Source organism: Cardiocondyla obscurior, linkage group LG06, assembly GCF_019399895.1.
Source record: "Cardiocondyla obscurior isolate alpha-2009 linkage group LG06, Cobs3.1, whole genome shotgun sequence".
NCBI classification, from domain to species: Eukaryota; Metazoa; Arthropoda; class Insecta; order Hymenoptera; family Formicidae; genus Cardiocondyla; species Cardiocondyla obscurior.
In genome coordinates this window covers 5,924,411-5,948,460 of record NC_091869.1, presented here as the reverse complement: position 1 = coordinate 5,948,460, position 24,050 = coordinate 5,924,411, and the positions used below count along the sequence as shown (strand labels likewise).

The following is a 24,050-nucleotide window of genomic DNA, read 5'->3' as shown; positions in this document are numbered from 1 at the left end:
ATTCTTATTTCACAGTTTTTTCTTATATTAATTTTATAGTTTGCATGTAATTTTTCTTTACATTTTTATAAATGTTTTATTTAATATATAATATTTTCCATCATATAAATTAAATGATAAATTGTTATCAAGGCTTATGAGAAATACAAAAAACGTCATGCGAGTTTAGATAAAAATTTATTTGTATTATATTTTTTTAACATTATATATTACATAACAAAGTATATTACATATGCATATACAAAAGCAATAAGTATAATTAAATTAAATAAAGATGTGATTAGGAAATTGCAACTGTACAGTAATAATTAGATTAAATCGATAACATTTAATATTTCAATAAAACTGAAATAGATAACGCGAATAGACACTTGAAGGAATATTTGTTATAATTACATTCTTACAATTACGTATAATTAACTGGTCGCTTAACGAAGTAATAAAACATAGCTCGAACTTTAGTTTTCGTTATTTAAAAATAGTACAGTTTTCTAAAACAGAAATAAATATTTTTACAAGTTAACATTAATTGCTATTTTAACTTTTATTAAATATAATAATTTTATCTTGTAGAGAAGGCGGGAGGGAAGGGGGGTAAATATATGGATATAACAATAGGAAGATCGAGTCTTCGTGTTAGATAAAATTATGAATTAGAAATTCAGAACTTGTTTCGCTTTTAGCGAAACGCACAACGGTATTCCGAGCATAAGCTTCTATTTATAAAACTATATATTATTAGAAATTTTTATCAAGAAATCGTATACATATTAATAGAAAATTAATATGTTTTAAATTAATGTACTCATTAAAATTCAATATGCTGTTTATAATCTTAGATACAATATTGTATCTAAAATAGACATAAAATGTGAGCAAATAGTTCATTTTTATATCAAATTCTTTAGCGAGGTAAAAATGATCAAAATGTCTTTGTCGTTCCAATTTCGCTGCCGTGGTGGCTAGAAACCTTCGACTTTCTGTCCGGATCCATTGCAATCGAAATAAATTCTTCTGAAATTCTTTTATCCAATCCTGTGTAGGTCTGCGCTAGATCAACTTGATCTTCGTTAGTCGGTGACATTTTTGGAGATTCGTTCTTAGGTTCAAAATGTCTTTTTGCTTCCTCTTGATCTGCGTACATCTGACGTTTGTGCTTTGACCGAAACTAAACTCAAATACATGCTCATTATGAATACTAGAAATTACTTGATTGAAATATATATACGAAGTTATTTTAAACGTGTCAGTTTGTTAGCTTTGATTCTATGTGAAGAGCTTACCATTTGAGATTGTGGTCGTCCACCGTATGAAGTCATAGGGGGTAACACAGGCATAGCACCATATGGCATCGGAAGAGATCTAGCAGGTACATAATTTCCGGGCGGCGGTGGTATGCCATATGGTGGCTATAATAAAACACGATTTCTTACATTATTTCCACATAATTTCACCATTTTATAAATTCAATCCGAGACATAATAAATTATTCTTTTCTGAGGAGGGCTTAAAAATATACATGTTTAAAAAAATTATCTAAATCATATATTAAAAAAATTTATTTTAAAACTGCAATAAAAAAAAATTGTATGAAAAATGAAGAGAATGAGTTAAAATGCAATGTCATCATAAAACGGAGAAGGAGCAGTATATGATGTATCAAGAAAGAACGAGGAGAAAGCAAATAAGAGTAGAAAGAAGATCTAGAGGAGAACAAGATGAAAAAGATGAGAGAAAGGGGTCAAGAAACAGATACGACAGAAGATCGGAATTCTAGGGATGTTTTACCCCGAAGTGGAATATTACAGCTATATGAGGATGACACTGAGGAGAGAAAGCAATTGCGCTCACTTGAATCATCGGGTGTATTGGCACTGGCATTGGGTGGACCACATAGACAGGTGGCTGATGGTTCTTTGCCGGCATATGATTCTGCGTGACAACCCATTGATGAACCATATTGCGCGTCTTGAGATGACCGTCGATCATCATCTCGTCGGTATTGCTCGTCCGCAAGCAACCGCATAACTTCGGTGTCAAGGTCAGACAGCTATAACCGGATACTAATAGCTCTGCCACGCTAGCCACCAATAGGCCAATGCTCGCCAGCAAGCCTGCCAAGCCGTTATCTACTTCCATCACGTTGCTGTCATCATCCTGAAGCATACATCGGAATTCTTAATTCACAATGTAATAGTACTTGCAATTATAATACATAATTAAAATTTAAATTAATAATGAAAATTAAAAGACGCGAGTTTAACATTTTTTTTTATTGAGATTTCTTTTAAAATAATATTTTTAAATATTATTTTTGCAAAGTTTTGAGACAATTAAACAATTAATTAAGGAAATAATTACAAGGAACTTACTGAGAGGCTAAAAAACGATACGTCTGGTGGTCTTTGTGAATCTCTGACGACCGCTGTTAATGCCGTTATAGTGGCCATATTTGAGAGGGCAAGAGCGATCAAACTGGACGCGAGATGAGCGGACGAAAAAGCAGAGTTTGTTTTAGTGGATGAGGTTGCTAATGTCGCAACGACTCCTAGTGCGCCAGCAACTAGAGCAGCCGCGCCTGCCCAAAGTCCTGCACCAGATCCACCTAAGGAAGCACCGTGAACAAGCACCAAGATACCGAAGACAACCAGGACAATACCTGAATGCAGAAATACATGGACCGATTATCTCTTTTTCTTCACTCTTGAAGATGATTCACTTTCTAATAATATTATTTAAATATTATTTTAATAAAATAATATAATATATAATAAAATAATAAAATAAAATAAAATAAAATAAAATAATAGTATAATAATAAAAAAAAAAATAGTATAATAAAATAATATAATATTAGGGTCATAATTAATAAAATTATTAAGGAACTCTCTCGAGATTTACCCAGTAGCAATTGTCCGCAGGACGTGAACATGAGTAGATTAGAATCGTCTTTAACGTCGGAAGCTGCTCGTAGGTCCTCTTGATTCTCCGCGCGCTTCGACAGCTGATGCTGCTGCTGAAGCTGTTGCTTCTCTGGGATAAGGACATCTTTCGAGTGTTTCGACTCTAGATAGCTTTCCGGTTTCAATTCTGAATTTACCGAGTCCTTTGACTCCTTCGAGTGACTCGAATTTTGACTTCTCACCGTAGAATCGAGTACAATCGTCGCTGCGTCTTCCATGATGTTTTCCCGAGCGAATTAATTAAATCAAATAAAAATGCATTATTGATTTTGATAGTAATATTAGGAGTGTCACTCTCGTTAAATTTTAATTTATTTTAATTAGGTATTTTCGTGTAGAATGTCACATTCGTTTCGTTCATACATTTCTCTAGTTTACTTTGATCTGTTCTTTTTTTTTCTGGTTTATATTCACTTTGATCGACGAATGTGATAATCACCGATGCGAGTGGCGACGCACGCAGTTTATCTGAAAATAAAGCAAGAATTTAAAAACATGCTAATTAGATTTGCAAATAATACAATAGAACAAATGCAGCGTATAAAAATAGTAGCGGCATGAGAATATATCTTTATTATACGATCTTCCAAACTCTAACAACGTTATAACAAATGTTCATTTTAAACAATGTTATGGGAATAAATAAGTCGCACGCTTTTGTATCAGGCTGTATATAGAATAATTCTCTCACAGTTTCAGTTATATGAATTTAAATTAATTTAAGAATTAAAGTCTAGGTCAACGTGGGCCTATCAGCGCGGATCCAATAAACGGGTTAATTATAATTTATCTTATTATTTCTCTTAATTAATTTATTCTGCCTTATTTAATTTGGCAAGTGACACTCGACGCTGATAGAAATAAGCGAGGTTTATATTATATTTATCGGTATGTATGTAGAAAAGGCTTGGCATGAAATGAATGGGATGATTCGCGATCGTGTAAAAGTATATCGTATGAACCGTTACGTTAGATCAAGAATTTCCAATTTCGTGATCGTCACGGTTAGATTCGTTTGTGGAATATTGCAGCTTTCAGATTAATTACGTCGTTGAAATTTATATCAAACAAAAAAAAAACCTAAAGCCGATAGGAGTTTTTGATTTAAAACTAGCGTAATAGAACAACCACACGTACTTCGCTAATTAATGAAACCATAAAATTTAAATAATACATATTTATCACATTTATAAGAATTTAATAGAATGTCCTATTGAATCAGTTTAATTGGTATATACATCTCGCAGGAAATAATTACATTGTAATAATTATTTTCGAAATTCTTCAAAGGAGAGTTTATGATATTGCATACCATTGATACGGTTTTATATATGCATATCAATTTTGCAAAATTGTTTTATTGTCTTTTTAATACAAATATATATTAAAAAAAAAGGAAAAAGGAATTCAATTATTTAATGTTAAACATTCGACACGTCGATATGTGATAAATTGAGAATCAACGAACGGTAATTAACTAAAATGTATTGGACACATAATGTTCGATCTAAAATATATAATGGACATTCTAGTCCGGAGTCTTCCATTCTCGTGCTCGTGAATAAACATACGTAACGGATCGTTCTTACGGCTGCAAGGCATTTCTCGAAGCGTTTCGAGGGCTCGACGGAGATCATTATTACATTCACCGGAGCGCTCTGGTCAGCACGCGCAGAATCTTTACACTTCGCGATGCTTTTCAGTGCTACTTTCCGCTTTCTATGAGGCCAGAAAGCACATTTACTTTATTTTGCAATTCAAACAAAAGATTTATACCGATATCACTTCCATTTATAACATGGAACGTTCTATTCAAACAATTACATCAAAGTAATACGAAAGTAGATCTAAAGGAAAGCTTCGAGAAATCGCTTGTTTTTGAGAGGACAGACAGTACCTGACACGTAACATACATGTGTTTAAAGTATTCGGTTAATTTGATTTAATTTAGAACCTTATTATTGCGTAAAATTAAATAACAATTTATTATTTATAAATTTAAAAAAAAAAAAAAAAAAAATTCTGTCGTGACATCGCACTTTTAATTGCAGAATCTTAAGTAAATTCGATTAGTACCTTTTTATTTTTTAATTATGAATGCATAATGCAATAACATAAACTCACCGACATTCAGCCGATCCCAATTCTTGCCGTGTAAACTCTCCGCCTCTTTCCAAACAGTCGTAATCTCTATTCATCGTTAATCACGGATCCAATTACATAATTATTTTTCACAATACAATTATATAATTATCTTGCACAATAATGTGATATAAGGAAAATCGTACGAATGCGGTTGCAGCGCGCGTGAAACAATCCGCGCCGTGCGATCGTACTTTCCAATCCGTAGGGCCGCGATTCACGCGTAAGGTCGCAAATCAAAGAGGGAGGGTTGTTATCACTGTCAATCTCCACACAAATCCACGTGCGACCTAGGCCGGAAATGCGAATCGTCCTCGGCGATATCGCATCCGCGTTTCTTTTAAGATCGTCGTTTCTTTTCGCGTAGACAACAGGTCCGGGATCGGCGGGACCGATCTCTCGAGCGTTCGATCAGCAACTGGAGTCACGCGTTGAGAAGTGTACAGGTAGATTGCAGGTACGCTGCTCGTATCTGCTTACCTCTCTCCCTTTCTCTTTCCTTCTCTTTCTTTCACTCCCGCGCAGCCTCCTTCTCTCGCACTCGCCCGCTTTTCCTACCTTCGGTCCTTCCTTCCCGCTGCCACAGCGCGCTGGAATTCGCGAAATTGACGCGAGAGATCGATCACCTCGTATATCCTCGCCGGTAGAAAATGCATTAATATACATTTGTATGCGATAGCGCACGAGCGCAATGAATTCCGGTTTAGGACAGAAATTAATCGCATTCCTCCACGTTCCTTATCTTATTATTATTATTTCTTTTTTTCTTTTTTTTTTTTAAATTGAAATTGTTTAGCAACCGGTTCTCTTTCTTATGCAAAGCGCGCCGTGCCGCGGCTAATAAGGTCGCAAGCTAAGTGATATGAGAATAAATTTGGTTTTATTCCGGAGACGACTTTTTCGGTGCGAATAGATTTGCATACGTCGCGGAATATTTTGTTAAGCCACGTGGAACTTGAACGATAAATTATATATGACCGAACAGCTTGAGAATGAGCGTAAACATATTGCTAAAAGAGTACGAGGCTCCTTCCAGTGACACAGTGACATAATAAAATAATTCAAGTTACTAAATAGATTATATAAAATATATATATATATATATATATATATATATATATATATATATATTTTTTTTTTATAATAAATTGTCACATTTTTATACATATGTTGACGGTATATTTTTTCTTCTTTTTTTAAAGTAAATCAAAAAAATTGTTTATAATTATTCTCTATCTTTTTAACACTTTCCGCCGGTTCTCACACTTGTTCCAACAACACGTGCATAGTCTGAAAATGTCACTGCGCGCACGCATGAGGTAACATTTCATTCTATTATTTGTGGTCACATAGCAGATGTAAAGTAACGGAAGCACAAGGGAAGACATCACGAACACGCTCTTAATATAATTAAGAGCGCTAGGAATAAAAGGAAAAATGCTGAGAACGAAGGTGATAAAAAAAAAAAAAGAAAGAAAAATAATAAGAATGGTTGATTTCCCTCATTAACTAAGTGTCTGAACACGGTCTTTTAATCCGGAAGCGCACATTTAAGCGCAGTTATTCCTGGCCTTTGCGCACACGTTATAATTTTCCAAATAAGAAGATTAGACAGTAACATAAATTTGTTTTTTTTTTCTCTTTTTTCCTTCATCGAATTTCGTTAATGCAAAAAAATTAAAAGTCTTTTCGCGCCGTTCTCGATCACCGTGAATGATCCGCGGCATCCGTTTTCGTTCTTCTTCTCTCTTTCGGTGCTCGGCTAATTAGTTTTCTTTATGCGCCGAGCGAGAAGGCTCCCGCAACCTTCTGGAGCATATCTTCTCGCCTCGAGGCGCTCATTGCGCACACTTTCATGTATTGCCGAGATACATATATATATATATATTTTTTTTTGCACGCAACGACAACAAAGCTACGAGCAAGGGAACGCCTCGTCCCGAAAACGTGTGGCGTTAAAAAAAACTTTCCTGAAATTAATCGTTCTACTAAATCACGCGGGAGCTGGTCCGAGAGGCTTTAAACATATCTCTTTATAAGAGGCGGAATATTCTTTCCGCTACAATACAGCGTTCTCTCCCCGAAGTGAAACTTTTCTCCTAATTATTTCCGTTTACTGGCCGCTTCCCGGTCGGCATAAAAAAAAAGAAAAAGGAAGAAAAATCTGACGGTAACGAGTGGCAGGCAGATATTTTTCGGGAGGGTTGTTCTTTTCTTTTTTTTTCCTTTTTCGCACAGGTCGGGAAGCTAAATACCAGAGTACAGGCTCATTACGCGTGCAGGTAAATTGGCGATGCACGGCGAATACGAGCCGCAGTTGGACGCGGTCCGGCACGCTGAAAAGTTAATCGCGCGCGCCTCTTTACGGTATTCTCCTTTGCTGGTATACGTCGTTGAAATGTCCGCTCCCGTCTACGTGCAGCACGCACGCATTGCACATCATGCCCGGCCATTACCTCTACACAAGTACGTACTACATGCAGCACGCGTTTGCCGTATACAGTGCCGTATAAAACCGTTAACGTACACGAGATTTGCAATAACGTGCGTGGAATCTCTCACTTTTACGTCCGCGAAATTGGTCCCCCCTTTGGCGAGATTCTATCAAAAAAAAAAGGAAGGAAAAATAAACTTGAGTTCTGATAAGGTTTTAATCTTAGAACATTACGTTTTAAGCGTATAACGCAAGAGCTTTAGATTTCAAACCGTTGAAAGAGCCACGCACTCGGAAAGGTTTTGTTTTATTTATCAAAATTGACGATGATTTTTCTGCAATTCTTTTTCTTTCGCGTTACGTTTGCCGTTGGATAACTATTTATTCTTACAACTAATGTGTGTTACCTGCAAGAGAGATCTCTATTGCATACAAAGCGAGGCGAGAATGCGCTTACGTCAGAGCCGAGGTAAATTCAAATTATATCAGCTTGGAATTTCAATGATGGCACTTGCGCCACTTCTAACGAAATCGCTGTCCGTTTCGACGCCGCGGTCACTTTTCATTTTCTAATGATGATCTATCGATGTAACGACAGTTCGATCATCGACGCTACTAACGTCTGCATTATAAAAATTGCGCGTAACCGTCGCGGACGTTTCCTTCGCGCTTGTTTTCTCGTCGGGGGCTGATTGTCGGCGATTTGCTTTCTCTGAAAAAGTCTCGCACGAGCAGCGACGGTAAACGTTATTAATTTTTATGAAAATATATATTTCCTCGTATACCGCTCGGGTGGTTTGCATATTTCTCGGATTATTCCCTCGATAGATACGATCCATTCGACGCTTCTAAATTTATTTTTAAAGAGACGCCGCCGTTTCATTTGGCGGGATCGATTATAATCGAAGTATTATCGAGACGTGGAAAAAACTTGGCCCTTGAGCGGGCTCAAGTGTCGCTCCCAAGAGACCAGTTTGACTTTCTATTGACTCGGTACAAGCTTCTTCTCGCTGGCATTCGATACACGTTAAAATAAGCGTGTAAACTCGATAACACGGTACGCCACTGAGATAAATTCTCAGTACGCGCGCGCTTCTAGAGGTTTCTCCACCGCCTTTCTAAAACGGCATCCATCGGAGAAACGCGAAAGAAAAGGAGCCAAGCCCCGGCATCGCCGATTGCCGCTGTTTGGGGTCTCTCTCTCCGCAAATTGTCTTTGGAACGATCCGTTTGTCCGAGAAGGCGCCTCGGGACGCGTACGTAAAATTACAATCGTAATCGATGCAGCGAAAGTCCTGTACCGCGATTGTTATTTCTTTTTGCCAGGGCTAATTGCAAGCACGACGTAATAGTTGAGGAAATTACCTTTTTTTTTTCCTCCTTTTTTTCTTTTTGAACACGGGAAAAGAGAGCGATAATTCGTCCCGCTTAACCAAATTTTTTAATAATTATTATTAAAGCGTACATATATTAAAAATAAATATAATATTGGAAAAAAAGGATTTGGAAAGTCACGAGGTTCAAGAATTATTTCAGCATGGGAGAAATTAAATTGAATCAAATTAAGGTCAAAATCATTTGAATTAAATTATCTTTACTCGATCACCGTGATTTATTTAACGTCGTAATTTATCGATTGCTTTTACTATCGGAGTAACAAGTGCGTAATTTTCACGACGGTCGCACGTTACGGAAAGTAATAGTGATTACAAAACGGTTAAGACTTAATCCTTTTCTTTCCCAGACAACAATCCCCTGCGCAGTATAACCGCGTAATTATATGGGAATTAAGAGAAAGAGAGATTGCCGTATCGACCAAGAGAACTTTTCTCATAGGTGCCAAAACGGATTACTCGCGATCATCAATCACTCGATTGATAGCTCTTTGCAATGAGATTTCTATCTAGGCTCCACGGCTTTTCAATTAAACGCGATTGTAATGCAGCTCGAAAATCCGAATTAAAGATTCTTTTAGACGTTTTTTTTTTTCTTTTTACGCGAGGAACACCTCGTACATACCCGTAGAAAGTACGACAAATATCTGTAAAATCAATTTCTCGTGCGCACCTTGCCTACTTGCACATTTTACATACAATATGCGCGGCGCGGGATGCATGCCACGGGAGAAAGTTTTCGACATTTAGCTTGCGCCGATCGACAATTCAATTTCGTCGCGACAAGTTGCGGTCATCCCGCGTACAGAAAGGGGCCGATTTGGCGTCGGCAACACGAGCTCGTGCTGTTATTAACTGTTATACATCGCTGGCTCGTGATCGAGGAAATAAAAACCCTGGGAGGAAAAATTTACAGAGGCAGGAGAAATGATTGGACGCAGTAGCGAGCTAGGGATCGTTGGCAAACCGAGCATTCCTAAAGAATGAAATAATCTGACCTTTTTCACGAGCGTTGTTTGAGAAAATTGCGATTTATCCGCTTCAATAGATTGCTAGATTTTACCGGTCATGTTATATATATGTATTTAAGTTAACAAGTGAATGACTCGTTACGAGAAAATTGTTTTAAAATATTGAACGAAGAAGTATAATTAAAGAAAGTAGAAAGTGTGCTTCGTGCCGTGCGTGTTTCTGTCTAAATTAATTACGAAAAGCAGAAACGTCTCTAAATTTCTTCATTAGATTCGAAGGAAAAAAAAAATCTGAATAAAGACGTGCTTTAAGCACGTGCTAAAGACTTTTTAGCAATGTAATATGTAATTTGAAACGGCGAATTTTTTCTGTGAACAACCGTGATAAGTTAAGGGACGCGAATACATTTTCTTTGCATATTTTCTTAGCGCAATAATTTACTTGGACAATATTTTAAGAACGCGCCATTAAGCAGGATTCCGAGGAAGGTATGATTAAACCTGGTACCGGTAGAAATAGTGCGCAATGCGCAGCGCAATACACCATGAATAATACTTCTTTTCGTGGAACGGCGGATGATATACGAATAATCGGTGGAAACGTCACGGTCGCTTCACCGCCCGCAGATAAATTATTCATTTATAAATTATTGATCCAGGAAGAAACTCTCGATTCATGTTATAAGCCACATACCGGAAAAAAAAAAGAAAAAATAAATAAATAACGAACGTTCCTCCGCGTGTTTCTCTTATTTGCTTTAATAAACAGTAGAAAGGAATAATGAAACGACACAATTAATGTAACGTGTAATAAAAATTACCTTATTAACTTAGATTAACGTGGCATAAATTTCTTCACGTTGCTCTCAATTTTTGAGCGGCACGAAATTCATTAAAAAGAAAAAAAAAAAATACCTTGATGAGTTTGGAGAAGTCGCAGGAATGTTGCACGTTGCACGTTGTTAAGCAAACATGGAAAGCGTTGGTGACTCGATGGTAGTGCAGCAGGGAATCTTGACGCAATTATTTGTACATCTCATCTTTGTAGGAGGCACATTGATTACAATTGCGCGTATATACTAATGCGTGGATAACAAACGCGCGTGGTCGCGTACCCACCTTTAAGCACGAATACCATCCACGTTAAACGTGTTGGCGCGCAAACGACGACGATTTGTAATATCCGGTGTGAAATCGACCGCGTCTTTAGGCCACCGTAACAGAATTTGCATCCGCTGTATTATTACGGAATGCGTTTTGCTGCCGAAGAATGCAGATATCCTTGTAATAGAAGTCTCGTTAAGGCACAGACACCGACGCGCTTAGGATATCGAAGATTGTCGGCTTTGCCATTGAACGCCGCCGATAAATGTTAATCAAGCTTGTCGCAAACAAGCGACTTTTTTTTCCCCGCCAACGACGTTGTTGCAAATATATCTTCATCGCAGCGTGAGTTTACATTTAATCCCCCGAAAAAAAAAAAAAAATAAAAAATGCCGATTAAGTATCTATAAAATCGAACGATTAGTCTATCGCGGGATAGTTCGCACGTGCCTTTCACCCAAGCGGTTCTCAATCGGGAAAGACAAGGAGGAGAGGAAGGGCATCTGCGGTGTAATCGCTAAGGAGCGGTTCGCATCTCCAAGGTCTTTGTGATATGCTTTTATCATGACGTAATCTGTTTATAATGCGCAATTGTTTCACATGGAATGTTGATGTAACTGTAAGGCCGGTCACGAGGCTTTCGTGTTCTCCAAAACGATCTCGCCTAGGTAACATTCGCACTCGGTCAGGAAAGATATGCCGATCTCATTGACGGTCTTCAAGTTGGTCAAGTAGGTGCTGTAATAATCACGATTAGCTGTAAAATAAGTCACCGTTGCCGATATGTTAATTTATCGGTGATTCATCAGATTTACCATTTCCTCCATTTGCTGTTCACCCTGACGGAGTCATACGGTAGAATCGATATTAAATTATCGTTATTACCCAGGATCAGAATAGGATTGTTAATAGACTCGCTCCACGAGGCAGTGACCTCGGCGTCCGCGTAAACGACGGTCGCCTGGATATTATGTTTCTGATCAATGTGAACTAGAAATAACCTGTGATAACGTTACATAAGTAATCACTGAATATTCATTCTTTCTTTTCTTTTTTTTTTTTGCAAATTTTTTCTTTATCTCGAATGCGTTCTCACCTGTGATAGCTTCTAGGATCTTTGGTGATGAGCTTCAAGCATCCGCCGCCATTATAAGAGAATCGATCGCAAAATTCAAAAGAATTGACGTTTTCGGCTAACTCCTTGTTTTCAAATTTGACGACATTACCGCACACTCGTATAATGCTCTTTTTATTTTCGTAGATACGTTCTATTTGTACTTTTTTCTTTCCGCAATCGGCACCGTCGTTTTTGCTACTTTTATCGTCGTTGTGTTGTTCATCCGCATCATCCGCAGCATCGTTAGTAAGCATACGTTGCGTCGTTTGCGTAAATTGCAAGTGCGGCACCGGAATTTGCAATTGCAGTTGTTGAATTCGTAAATTGTAAAACGCTGTCTTTTCAGGCGTGCTCTCGCCGTTAATCGTGTACGGTTCAAAATATTCCTAAGTGCAAACGTATTATAAATTAACTTGAAATATCATAAAAATATTATGATGACAGTTTTTAATAATTTTATATTAATTAAATATTTCTTGTTTATTATTTCAATTTACCTCGCCGTTGTAATAATAGCAGACGCCAGTTCCTCGGCAGAAGGAAGTTTTAAACGGCTCATTTTCGAAAATGAGTGCGTGCACGTATAAATAAGGAAACAGTTGCGCCCAGAACAAATCTTCCAGTATTGGAAAAAATCTTCCGCCAAAGTACTCGTGTGTCCATCCAGGCGCAAAAATAGCGACCGAAAACCCTTGTTCTCGTATTAAATTCAGCGCCTTAACAAAAATAACACAAAAATAAGATAATGATACGCGTGTAACGTATAATAAAAGTAAAGTATACTTACGTATGCCGAGTTAAAGCCTCCTCCGCCTGGGCAGCCTCTCCCCCAGACATCTAATCCAACGTAAATATCCTTGATATCACGATTCAATTTCTCCGCGAATAGACGACTATTGGTCAGTCTTAATTCCGTCCAAGTGTAATTCAAGAATATACCGTCACAGGCCAAGAAAAAATCTCTAAAGCAGAAATAATTGTTATTTAAAATCTGCGCTGCTGAAATTAAAATGGAAAGGTGCGATGTCAGTAAATTGAGATGCATTACTTATTGTTATCATTGAGCTCGTTCTGCCAACTTAAGTTGCCCTTCTTGGTCACGCTGTCGTACCAGATAATTTCAGAATCTAAAACCTCGTCGTGAATACTCTCCGTTAGGTAGTTAACAAAATAAATCAGGTTGTCGATGTCCGTCTCTTTAATCGAATTCTCGATGTTTAAGAGCCAACCCTCAAACTGATACGTTTTAGCAATTAGCACTAAAGCGTCCGCGAATTTTCTCGCGTCTTCTTGTGACGCGAGAACCGTGCTCCAAGTATCGTTGCTTCCTTCCGTGATCACAGTACCTAAGATCTTTACGCCATGACGATGAGCCGTGGTGATCCATCCGCAGGGCGGAATAGTCACAAAGTGGTGGCTGAAGTAGACAAACGTGTCCACAATACTCCAGTAATAAAATGTATAGGAATCGTGAGAGGTGGAACCTTGTAGGAATCTGTAGGAACCACAAGACAAATATTAGATGCGATCGTAATTCAAAATCATGTTAAGATACTGTATAACATTACCTATCCTCGAGGTAGCCACCTTTCATGTCATGGCAGACTAGTGTTCTGGGTTCCTTGTCTTTGTCTAACTTTTCCAGTGGATTCTTCTGCGCGACAATATCTGAACCAGGGTAGACATAGTCCACTAACTCTTTCATGTATCCCACCGTGTCTGGTGGTTCTATCAATCCGCTCTCCAAAGTATCGTACAACTCTGCCAGTGTGTTAAAAGGCAGTGACTCCCTTGCCTCCACACTTCTTGCCATCTCAATGGCTTCTGATACGCTTCTGTTGCATTACATGGATGCGTTCCAATTTTTCTGACGTAATAACACCCTTTCCTGTGCAGTTATCACCGGAAAATACACATGGCTATGATAATTTAAATTATAAAAAAAAAAGAAAAAAAAAAGAAAAAAGTAGGTAACGGCTGTTTGATAGCTACTTTGCGGTGAAACCACTGTGCCAATTATCTAATCTTCTGACACCATTATCTGCCGCTGATAGAGAATATGTAAAGATGAATGAACGTAGAAGTGTGTTAACTCAGTAAGCTATGTATCAGCAGGATGCAGAATACTTTATCAGCTGATTCAAGAAAAGTATTGCGATAAATTAAATTATCTAAACAAAAGGCGTTATTATGTGAAGTGGCCGATTCAGTTCGACTTCTATTATTAATCTATTATAATCAGTCACAATTTTTGTTAACGTACTTTGTTGAAAAATTTCCCAGTAGATACTTTATAAAACACACTTATCCAACCGATGAGATAATATTATTTATGAATAAGTATTTCAGATAAGAGAGATTTTTATTGGCAGTTTATAATAAAAAACGAATATTAAAAAAAGAAAAAAAAAACTCTTAGCACATACAAGTGATAGGAAGCGTGTTGGGTAAAACAGCTGATCGGTTGATTCTGAAAGTAAACATCTGTAAGTTGGCTCGTTCTAGCGCCTCTCTCCTCGCAAGCATATGTATATCGAACTACGTTGCTAAGTCCACGAATATTTTCAACCGGTAACTAAATCTTCGTTTATGTATATGTATAACGTATTAAAAAAAAAGAAAAAAAAAAGAGACAAACTAGACGAACGAAATATATGTATAACAAATATAATAATAAAAAAAATTACTAATTTAATATATTAATTATTAAATATAAAACAGCTTTCCTTAACGTAGAAAAAGCTAGAGTAAGTGACGTGAACTCGCGCTCTGTAATGTCTAGTAGTATTATAATAAATAATTGTTGTAAAGTTAAGAAAATGGATAATCGGGAACAGGTAGTACGGCAAAGTGCGAATGTTCTATTCTCGTGTCATGAGATCTCTTTTTTTTTTTTTTTTTATTTGGAATACAATTTTTCTGCGAAGACATATGCATAATTCGCAGGGAACACGATATATGTATGTAGATACAATTCCATGTAAGATAACTGGAAGACGTACGAGATCGTTATTTAAGAGAACGAAAAAAAAAAAAAATAATGAACGGTCTGCTAAAAGTGATATTTTCGTTTAAATGGTCCCGCGATGATGTGCCACTTTGGTTTTATGAGAAATTTGCTAACAAAATTATAGGCGTTCATATCGTAAGAACATATATCGTTTACAGTGATGTTTTATTATATATTTTTTTTTTTTTTGACAAATTATTGATAGAATTTATATCGACATTTTATTATATTATTCTATCAATTCAACGAATGAAGGATTGTCAGTAAATCGGAAGATTCTATTGAAAGATTTTTAACTAATTTCAATAATTAATTTTTTCAACTATAACTAATTTTTATGGAGAGGACTTTTCAAAAAACTTCTGTAATTTTTGCTATGTACGATTCCTTTTATAACAACGTAATGAACATTGTCGATTATTATATTTGAGTTTCCGTTAAAGAATACTTTGGGCAAATATTAATTATTAGCTTTTTAATTGTTGCTGTTTAAAACCCATGCTGTTTGGTTTTCTTTCGCTTGGCTTGCTTTACGCCAAGCGAGAGTTAACGTCAGCTGTCGAAGAAAAGGTTTTTTAATAATTATTAGAACATACCAGGTTTTTTTTTAATTTAGTAAAACGTCTTCTGAATTGGTTTTCTTTAAAAAAAAAAAAAAAAAATTATATTGAAAAATAGCGCGCGCATGGTTTGTTCTAGTATTAATTAAAAAAAGAAAACGATAATTGAAGGAAGAAACCGATGAAATTGATATGTTTTGTTTTCAATATTATAGAAAATTAATTAAAATTTGACAATCGTTAATTTTTATCAATTACAGAATGATAAAATAATTGAAAATAAATATTGAGTAAAAGTTACGGCGTAGGATAATTAATGTTTGAAAAACTAATACTCTAATTATTGAAATCAATAACGGTAATCAGACATTCAGCATTCTTATGAAAGAATAAACCTCTTCGATCTAAACTTGTAAACTGTTAGACAAAAGTACCCTTCGTGATGTATACGTCACATTGGAGGCTACGTATCTATATAATTATCTATAAATAATATCGAATTTTTATCATCGTAAAAGTACGCAATTACACAATTCTACCGTGACTTTCGCATATTACGTGGTTCTTTGGTGAAAAAGAATATCTTTTTTTTTCTTTTTTTCTTTCTTCTACGCAACTCGCTTTGAAAAATAATTTCTCAATATGATAAAAAACATTCTGGAGGTATATCGTGTTAACAAAGTTACTTATAAATCGCTACATCGCTCTTGCTCGTACAAAAACGATATCCTGACAATTATTTGGCGTGTAGAAAGTACACGATCTTCCAAACTAACTAGGAAGTATTTACAAAATCGAACGCAAGGGCTATGCTTGCAAAAGTATCGTACACGCAATTATACATATACATATACGATATTTATATACGCGTACAAAGATACGTGCGTATACGATGTTATGCGTATACGGGGGGCGTATTTGATGTTAGTTAATTTTTCTCAAGTATCCACCTCGTTAGCACGATTTTCCTTCGTCTGGCTACGTTTCTATTGCTAATCAATCTCTCGTATATTACGTAAACTATTGCAACAAGGGTCTTTCGTTATGGCATTGTTTCGTTATTGGCATTAGGCTATCGTAAATATATATATATATATATATATATATATATATATATATATTTATATATGTATATATAAGACTATATATGAAGATATATATCGTTTTTCATACGCACGCTTACATGCGCGTGTGCCGTGTATATACTCGTGATAAATTACATTCCACTGCAATTTGATTACGCACCTATTAGGATTTAAGATATGAGGTACGATGAAAAGTATTGTTGAATTTTTATGAGATATTATTGTGATCGACTAGTGGTGACTAAGCTAATTCTCGATACACCGTCTTCCACGTGTACGTAAGGCTGAAGTACACGTGTCGTGGTTAATTTATGGATTATAGGCCGTTGTCTACAAAAACATCCTCGTATTGAATTTATACATGATATAAATTCTCGGTACGCTAAATTAAATAACTGGCTACGAAATGCACTACGAAATAAGTTAAAACTTGAAATTTACAAGCATCTTATACAGTATTGAAATAGAAAATGATAAAAGTCTCTATCTTGAGTAAATGGTAAAATTAAGACATTAATTTATCGAGTATCGCTATCGCTATGGAGATTATTCAGTCTATCAGTATCTACAAAACAATTTTTAATAGGGACTATTTAAGTAAGAAAAAAAAATTTAATCGATTAAATATTTCTTTCACTTGTCAAAGATTTTATATATATATAAAAAAAGAATTTAGACTAGATATATCAGGACTATGCCTTCTACGTCATTTTGATTACATCCACGATGTAAGATGAATAATAATTGAAGGCACATCCTCGATCGAAAGAAACTAATTCTCTCTTTTACTAAATAAAAATGTGATTCTAAAACCTTACACTCTCGTACAAAGATTATACGTTAATTATTATTTAAAAAATACGGGATCACGTTGGAAATAAATATTAAAAACAATTTTATATAAATACCAACGAACTGTAAACGCTAGGTCTACTACCAGTTTTTCACTGTACACGCTTTAGAATCTTTTTTTTTTTCCTCCCTCATCGCGATTTATTTTTCCTCCGCGCGGGAAATCCCACTCTTTGAACATCTCCGTGTTTAATTAAAGGATTAGCTAGCCTTTTGACAACGTTAATAATTATCGCAGTAATCAGAACGGGGGCGAGGCTTCGCTCAGGCTCGTTATCGGGTGCTTTAGAAATTTTCGTTAATATCCCAGTCCCGCGCCAAGTTGAAAACTTCGAAATCGCCGTCGGGCACCTCGGGCTTATCAGGTGCGACTAATATCTCGGGTCGCAGTGCCACACAGTCTTTCGGCGAGCATTCAATGCGGCCTTCGGTGCCACAGCTGCATTCGACGCAGTTCCCAGTCGAGTGTGGTAGTGCCTCACCCTGTCGATACTCCCTTCCTATAATTCAAGTTCTCACGGTACATACGAATTTCACGTAAAAAGACCGCAACCGCATGTGTACGTTTTATATATATTATATTCGCGCGGCGCGGCTTTTTATAATATACCGCATAAAAGAGAATGTAGGCTTCCAAAGTATATAGACGCTCGCGCTTTTATCTCGCGCTTCGGTACGCTATGAATATTAAACGTGCATAGTGTACTTGGATCTAAGATACCGAGTGAATTTTAAAATAAGTCACCGAAAAACTTATTCGCGCGGCAGCTTTTGCCGAAACGAGAGGCGCGAAAGTGGTCCTTAGGAATCTCAGTAAAATTCACCGAATATATGGAATATTTTAAATTAAATATTATATTAATAATTTATGACGATCGATGCGAAAAGAGGTAAATCGCAGTCTTAAAATATTTAAGAAATTAATTATACGAGGGGAAAAATTAATTAATACCCATCACGACGCAAACGGTCGGTGCAGAAGACGTGCTTGACGAGGCGACGTTAACTTCTTTACGTTGCTGGTTGGCCGAGTCAAAATTTCCGGAAGCCTTGAAGCCATCCACAATGTCCGTACCCATTCCTAGGGATGAAGTGTAATTGCTTTCTACTGCGGTCGATCGCGGAGAAGACGGGTCGGGCGACGAGGCGGTGTTTGAATTATAATTTTGCCACCAACAGTAAACTTCGCCTACGACGCACAGGCAATGCGAATTCGTGTCATACGACGGTATCTAAAGAGAAAGTGGAGCGTTTACGACAAAGGTTAATAAAAAGTCGTCGAGAGAACACGTAAAACTATACGTATACTGCCGCTTCTCGTATTCATCTTGCTTTCAATTTTTTTTCTTTTTTCTTTTTTTTTTTTTACATTTAAAATAGAGCTTTCTTAATGTTCAAATAAAATATATTTAGTTATTTTAAGTATTGTGACATTTAATATTGCAAAGTGATACTCTAGAACGTTTTTTCGCGGACGAAACTTGAGAGAGGTAAATGGATCACATTTTCGCTGCATTTATCAGTTAATTTCAGTCAAGTTTATACTGTAATAGAATCTTGATCTAAGAAAGTTAGTTGTTGAAATATGACGGCGAGGATGCTAAAGCCGTGATAAATGGCGATTCTTTTCAATACTTTTTTAACGCTCGGGATCGATTCGGGAAATGGGAAGGAAATAAAGGGGATGGGAGGGAAAAGACTTTTTCTCCGGTAAAGTCGGTACATTTCAGTCATTACCGTTTGGCTGTGAGAATAAAAGTTCCCGTCTACAATGCACTTTTTGAGAAGCGGCTCTTCCGTAGTGACGTCATCGTCGCCGTCGTCTCGGAGCGTAACGTCGATTTCATTCAATAAAGTCTGGCTCGTCGCTTTCGCAGGTGCTGTAAGCAAAATTGTAAATGAGGGATCATCAATAGCCGAGAAATTGCTTTTTTTTTGCTTTTTTTCTTTTTTTTTTCTTTTTTTTCTTAGCTGCCGTTCCAATAAATTTCCTTAGTCGTATATACTTACGTAAAAGATTACTTTAAATCACCCGCTTATTTGCTTATTTCTGATTGCCGCGATTTACTATTTTATTTTAACAATTTCTAGACAATGAAATCGTACCTTACCGTACGAAATCGCGATTAGACGATCGTTTTAATCAAATTCGCTCCCGGGAATTCGCATGTGTGACACGAGCACGTACTTATGCGCTCATTCCGCAACCCAATTTCGTAATTAGAGCCAACAATTGTGACTGCGTCTTGAAGTCGTGACCTAGGCTCAGTTCTACGGAGATATTCTCTCGAAAAAAATCTCTTGCTTCACTTAAAAATAGCGCGGCAGCAAATGTATAACGTTTTTTTCCAGTTACACTAATTTGACATAACTAATGTATAATAATTTCATCAACATACCTAAAGAAATTAAAGTTCAAATGCTTCGCTGCGCTCGATGGAACCTATTTGTATATTAGGTCATTATTTTAGACAGTCGTGAAAGTTCATCGGACGGTCGTCCGATTGGGCGAGATCGAACTAATAAAATTGGCGTAGCCTCGACCAATTTCACGATATAAAAAGTTCACACGATGGTCTTTTAAAAAGAACACTATTTCAAACATCACAAGAGATACAAAAAAAGGAATTACAATAAAAAAAAAATGCTTTACTTAATATTACACATTTAGAATTAATACACTTTTTTATTAAACCGCGCAGTTAGAAAATATTTCTTTTAATTTGTTAATTATTTAAACAGACATTGTCTCCTTTTTTTACCGTTAAAAAAAAAAGAGAGAAAAAGAGAGAGAGAGAGAAGTAGCGTCAAGTTGACCGAAGAATTTGCGCCTCGAAGAGTTGCATATTGATTTTGGGTCCAGGCAGTGAAATATTGCATGTTGAAACGACGAATGCGAAGAGATATAAAGCACGGTGTAGGTAACGAGCGAGACAAGAGATCGATACGAAGAAAATAGGATGGCACGTCGCGCAAACAAATAAATGTTAGCGTTATAATGAGCTTTGAAGCTTCGGTACAGCAAATATTAATCAATTGTTCACGGTTAACGGAATAAAAAAAAAAGAAGAAAAAAGAGGTAAAACTTTCCGCCCTTGTGCGCAGACCGGGTATATTTGTCACCTTCATTTATTTAGGGCACCAAAATTACGAATAAATGACTCGGCTGTTACGCGAATAGACGCGAATCAATGAACGAGAACGCTGCACACATGTATGCTTTATTATATTTTCAGTAGTTCTTATTAATTAATAATTAAAAACCATGTTTACACGCTCAGGAGATTTATGTTGTATCTTTATATTCGCGCAATTTGAAACGTTCAGCATTGTAGCGCTATCGATTTATTTAATGATGCGCGACATTTATTTATAGTAGTTTTTAAATATGCTAAGTAGTAAAATTTAAAGCTGCATTAATTAGGCTCTGATAATTAAAAAAAAGAAAGAGAAAGAGAGATTAATAAACCTCCAGTTTTTGGTAATATTTGTTTTCACGAGTTCATAAACGCGTAACGTTGTTTTATCACGCTGGAACGGTAATGGATTTTTTTTTTTTCCTGCGGGACAATATTTAATTCACTTCATTCTGTTTGCTTATAAAATAATGGTTATTTAGTTTCAGTAATTTTCTAGCCGGTCTTCGGCGCACATTTGTTCGTTGTAAAACTGGAAGTTTGCCGTGCCAATCCCGAATTAAATGCAACTCTTTCTAGGGTAAATTACAGCGCTGACTTGCCGCAAACGAACGCGAAATAATGAGTGACTCGGAGGGGGAAATTTTTTTCTTTTCTTTTTTCCTCTTTTTGTCGTTCTTACGACCCGTTGCAACTGTGCGGAGTTATTATGCGAGCGGAGTGTCTATTCAAAAAAATTTCCCTTCATTTCTAACTGTGCCCGGCAAGGGCATTTAAAAAAAATTAGATTTTTTTAAAGTCCACAGGCACGCTGCAGCGCAGCATCGATACGAGCCATTGTTTTCAGTATGTGACCGAGAAACAGTTTATCGGGGCTTCCAATAACCAAAGCTCCGATAGGTAATAATCTAGTTTCGAGAAACAAATGTCGTAGCACGGGAATTTCACGTCTAATTAAATCTACATATAATTGATAGGAATTTGTCGAGTAAAAGAGAATCGCATCGGTCTTATATATGTTTCAACGTTACATTTTAAATGCGACAATCCGGCTATCGCCTTTCGAACAGAGAATCGATTCTCGGATTAACAGGGTGGTCATTCGTAGAATCTTTTGAAATCTCGAAACAATGGCTCCTCGTTAGCACGGTGTCCGCTAAAGCGTCATTAATTTAGCAAATCAACTGCGCTTGCTTTATCTCCGGTGCCCTTTACCTCTTCCTCTCGCGATATAAAATTAATCAATGCGTAAAGCATGATCTGCAATTAAAACGCGTTGATTTAACATAATTGTTATTACGGTTAATCGTGTCGTTAATATTGCCGATCAATATAAATTTATTTATCGCATCTGTAAATAATCGCGCGATACTTTTGGCGCAAATAGAACTTCGTTTTATTTTCTTTTTTCTTATTCTTTTTTTATATTGTACATTGCATAAATACATACGATTATAAAAGAATTAAAATAATTTTTTAATTATTTCGCTCGACATTAATGGAACAAATGTCGAAAGTTTTTGGCTGAGAATAAGCGTTTCGGCTGCGCATTTATCGCTGTTAGTTTGCAAACGGATTTCAGTGCGTTCACGATTACTTAAAATTTACTTGTAAATACAACTTCGGGCGGCGTTAAGCATATTATCTACGGCATGCAGCAGCCACCGATGTCGCATAATCTGCGTTGAATTTTGTCTATTATTCCGCGCGCAGCGACTGTTAATAATATTACAGTATTCAAGAAATCGATATTTTCGCCCCTGGTTCGGCTAGTATCTTTGAGGTTGAAACATCGAAAATATTAATGATTTTGCGGGAATATTAAATTACTGTCCTCGATTATTAATTGCGCGCTGGATAATATTATAATTAGAGTATGTACTGTACGAGAGTGATAAATCATATATGGCAACATAATAACATTGTTAATCGCATTATAAAATAATATTCTAAAGTAAACGAAAGTACGTACGAATTTAACGAGCTATTAATAATTAATCGCGCGTTTCGAAACAAGCTGCTTTTATAATAAATTAAAAAATATATAATCTGAGAAATAAATTAGAAGTTAAAACTAAAATTATTTACGGGAGAGAAAAAAGGGAAAAAAAGAGAGAGAAAGGTATAAATCTCTTTTACTAATTGCCACGCTGTGCAATATTTATTAGCTGCTCTTATCAAACTTTGAAGTAGTCACAGGGGTACGAGTATTTATCGTTATATTTCGCGAATTGCGATAAATTAAAACTGCGATGGGTATGCGCGCTTATTAAAAACTCACAGGTTTTTAACGTCCCTAGATTCTAATTAAAATAAAAGTTTCACTTTAAGTAAAAAATTACTTTCAGTAAAAGACAAACATTAAAATAAAATAAAAATATATTAAAAAGAAAAACGAGAACACGGGTCTACATTCGTATATCTTTCAAATGCAAGGTAATTTAAATGTATCAAAAAATTTAATAAAATTCCACAAACGTTTTAATTTAAATGTTTCAATTTAAATATAAAACGTAACAACGCTTTTTTTTTTTTTTCTTTATTCACGATATTCGGGTAGAAAATACAAAAACGGGATCTGCATCGGCAAAACATATACATATACTATATATATATATATATATACACGTTCGCGAATATGTGCGCGAAATCGTGCGAAATCGTGCGAACTCACCGGCTATTGAGCGGGCGACGTGACAGCGTAGGAGATAACCGATGAGTAGTAGCATCCGAAGGAGCATCATCGTCCCGGTGGTGCAAAACGTGGAGAGCCGGCTAGTTCGGAAAAGTGGCCGTGTCAGGTAAAGGCACGTGAACCTCGTGGACAGCTCGCGGCGCGACCACCCTTAGTGACGAAGGCCACGGGCACGCGTTTCTCCCGCCGCGTCCTTTTCCCCTTTTCGTGTTATTTTTTTTAATTTTTTTTTTAATTTCTCCCACGTTGGTACTCGAGGGTGGAGGACCTTGAAAGGCGGCCTTGAAACACGGCCGTGAAAAAAACCGGCCCCGGAACACCGGCGGTGTCGCGGTGACGCAGGGCGAGCTAGCTCTCTCCCCCGGCAGCCCTTTTGCCCTACGCGCGGCCGCCAGCGGTCGACATTCTCACGCCACGCACGTCAAGGTCCAACTGCGAGAGGACCAATCCTCGTAACGCCGACCGCGGCTCCGGCAGGTGCATCTACAAACGGCGGGAGTGTGCGCACCACGAGGACCGCCGTGGTCCTCTCTTCTAGTTCCTGCCACCCCGGTTGCGTTCGACACGCGGATTCCGACTGCGCGGA

The 24,050-nt window shown here is 36.7% G+C and overlaps 2 protein-coding genes and 1 pseudogene across 3 annotated transcripts in view; 1 reads left to right on the top strand and 2 right to left on the bottom strand.

The window, feature by feature from the left end:
- The window catches only part of LOC139103218 (large ribosomal subunit protein mL62), a 61,952-nt gene that overhangs the window by 1,075 nt on the left and 36,827 nt on the right, over nucleotides 1-24,050 (top strand). The window lies entirely within an intron of this gene.
- LOC139103222 (uncharacterized) lies at nucleotides 159-13,974 on the bottom strand (annotated as a pseudogene).
- LOC139103216 (uncharacterized) lies at nucleotides 15,299-23,911 on the bottom strand. The gene is made up of 4 exons (XM_070657690.1): nucleotides 23,444-23,911; nucleotides 19,370-19,512; nucleotides 18,585-18,864; nucleotides 15,299-18,132 (listed from the first exon to the last, which is right to left on the bottom strand). The coding sequence occupies exons 1-4, from the start codon at nucleotides 23,511-23,513 to the stop codon at nucleotides 17,918-17,920; spliced, it is 708 nt and encodes a 235-aa protein (XP_070513791.1). The 5' UTR covers nucleotides 23,514-23,911; the 3' UTR covers nucleotides 15,299-17,917.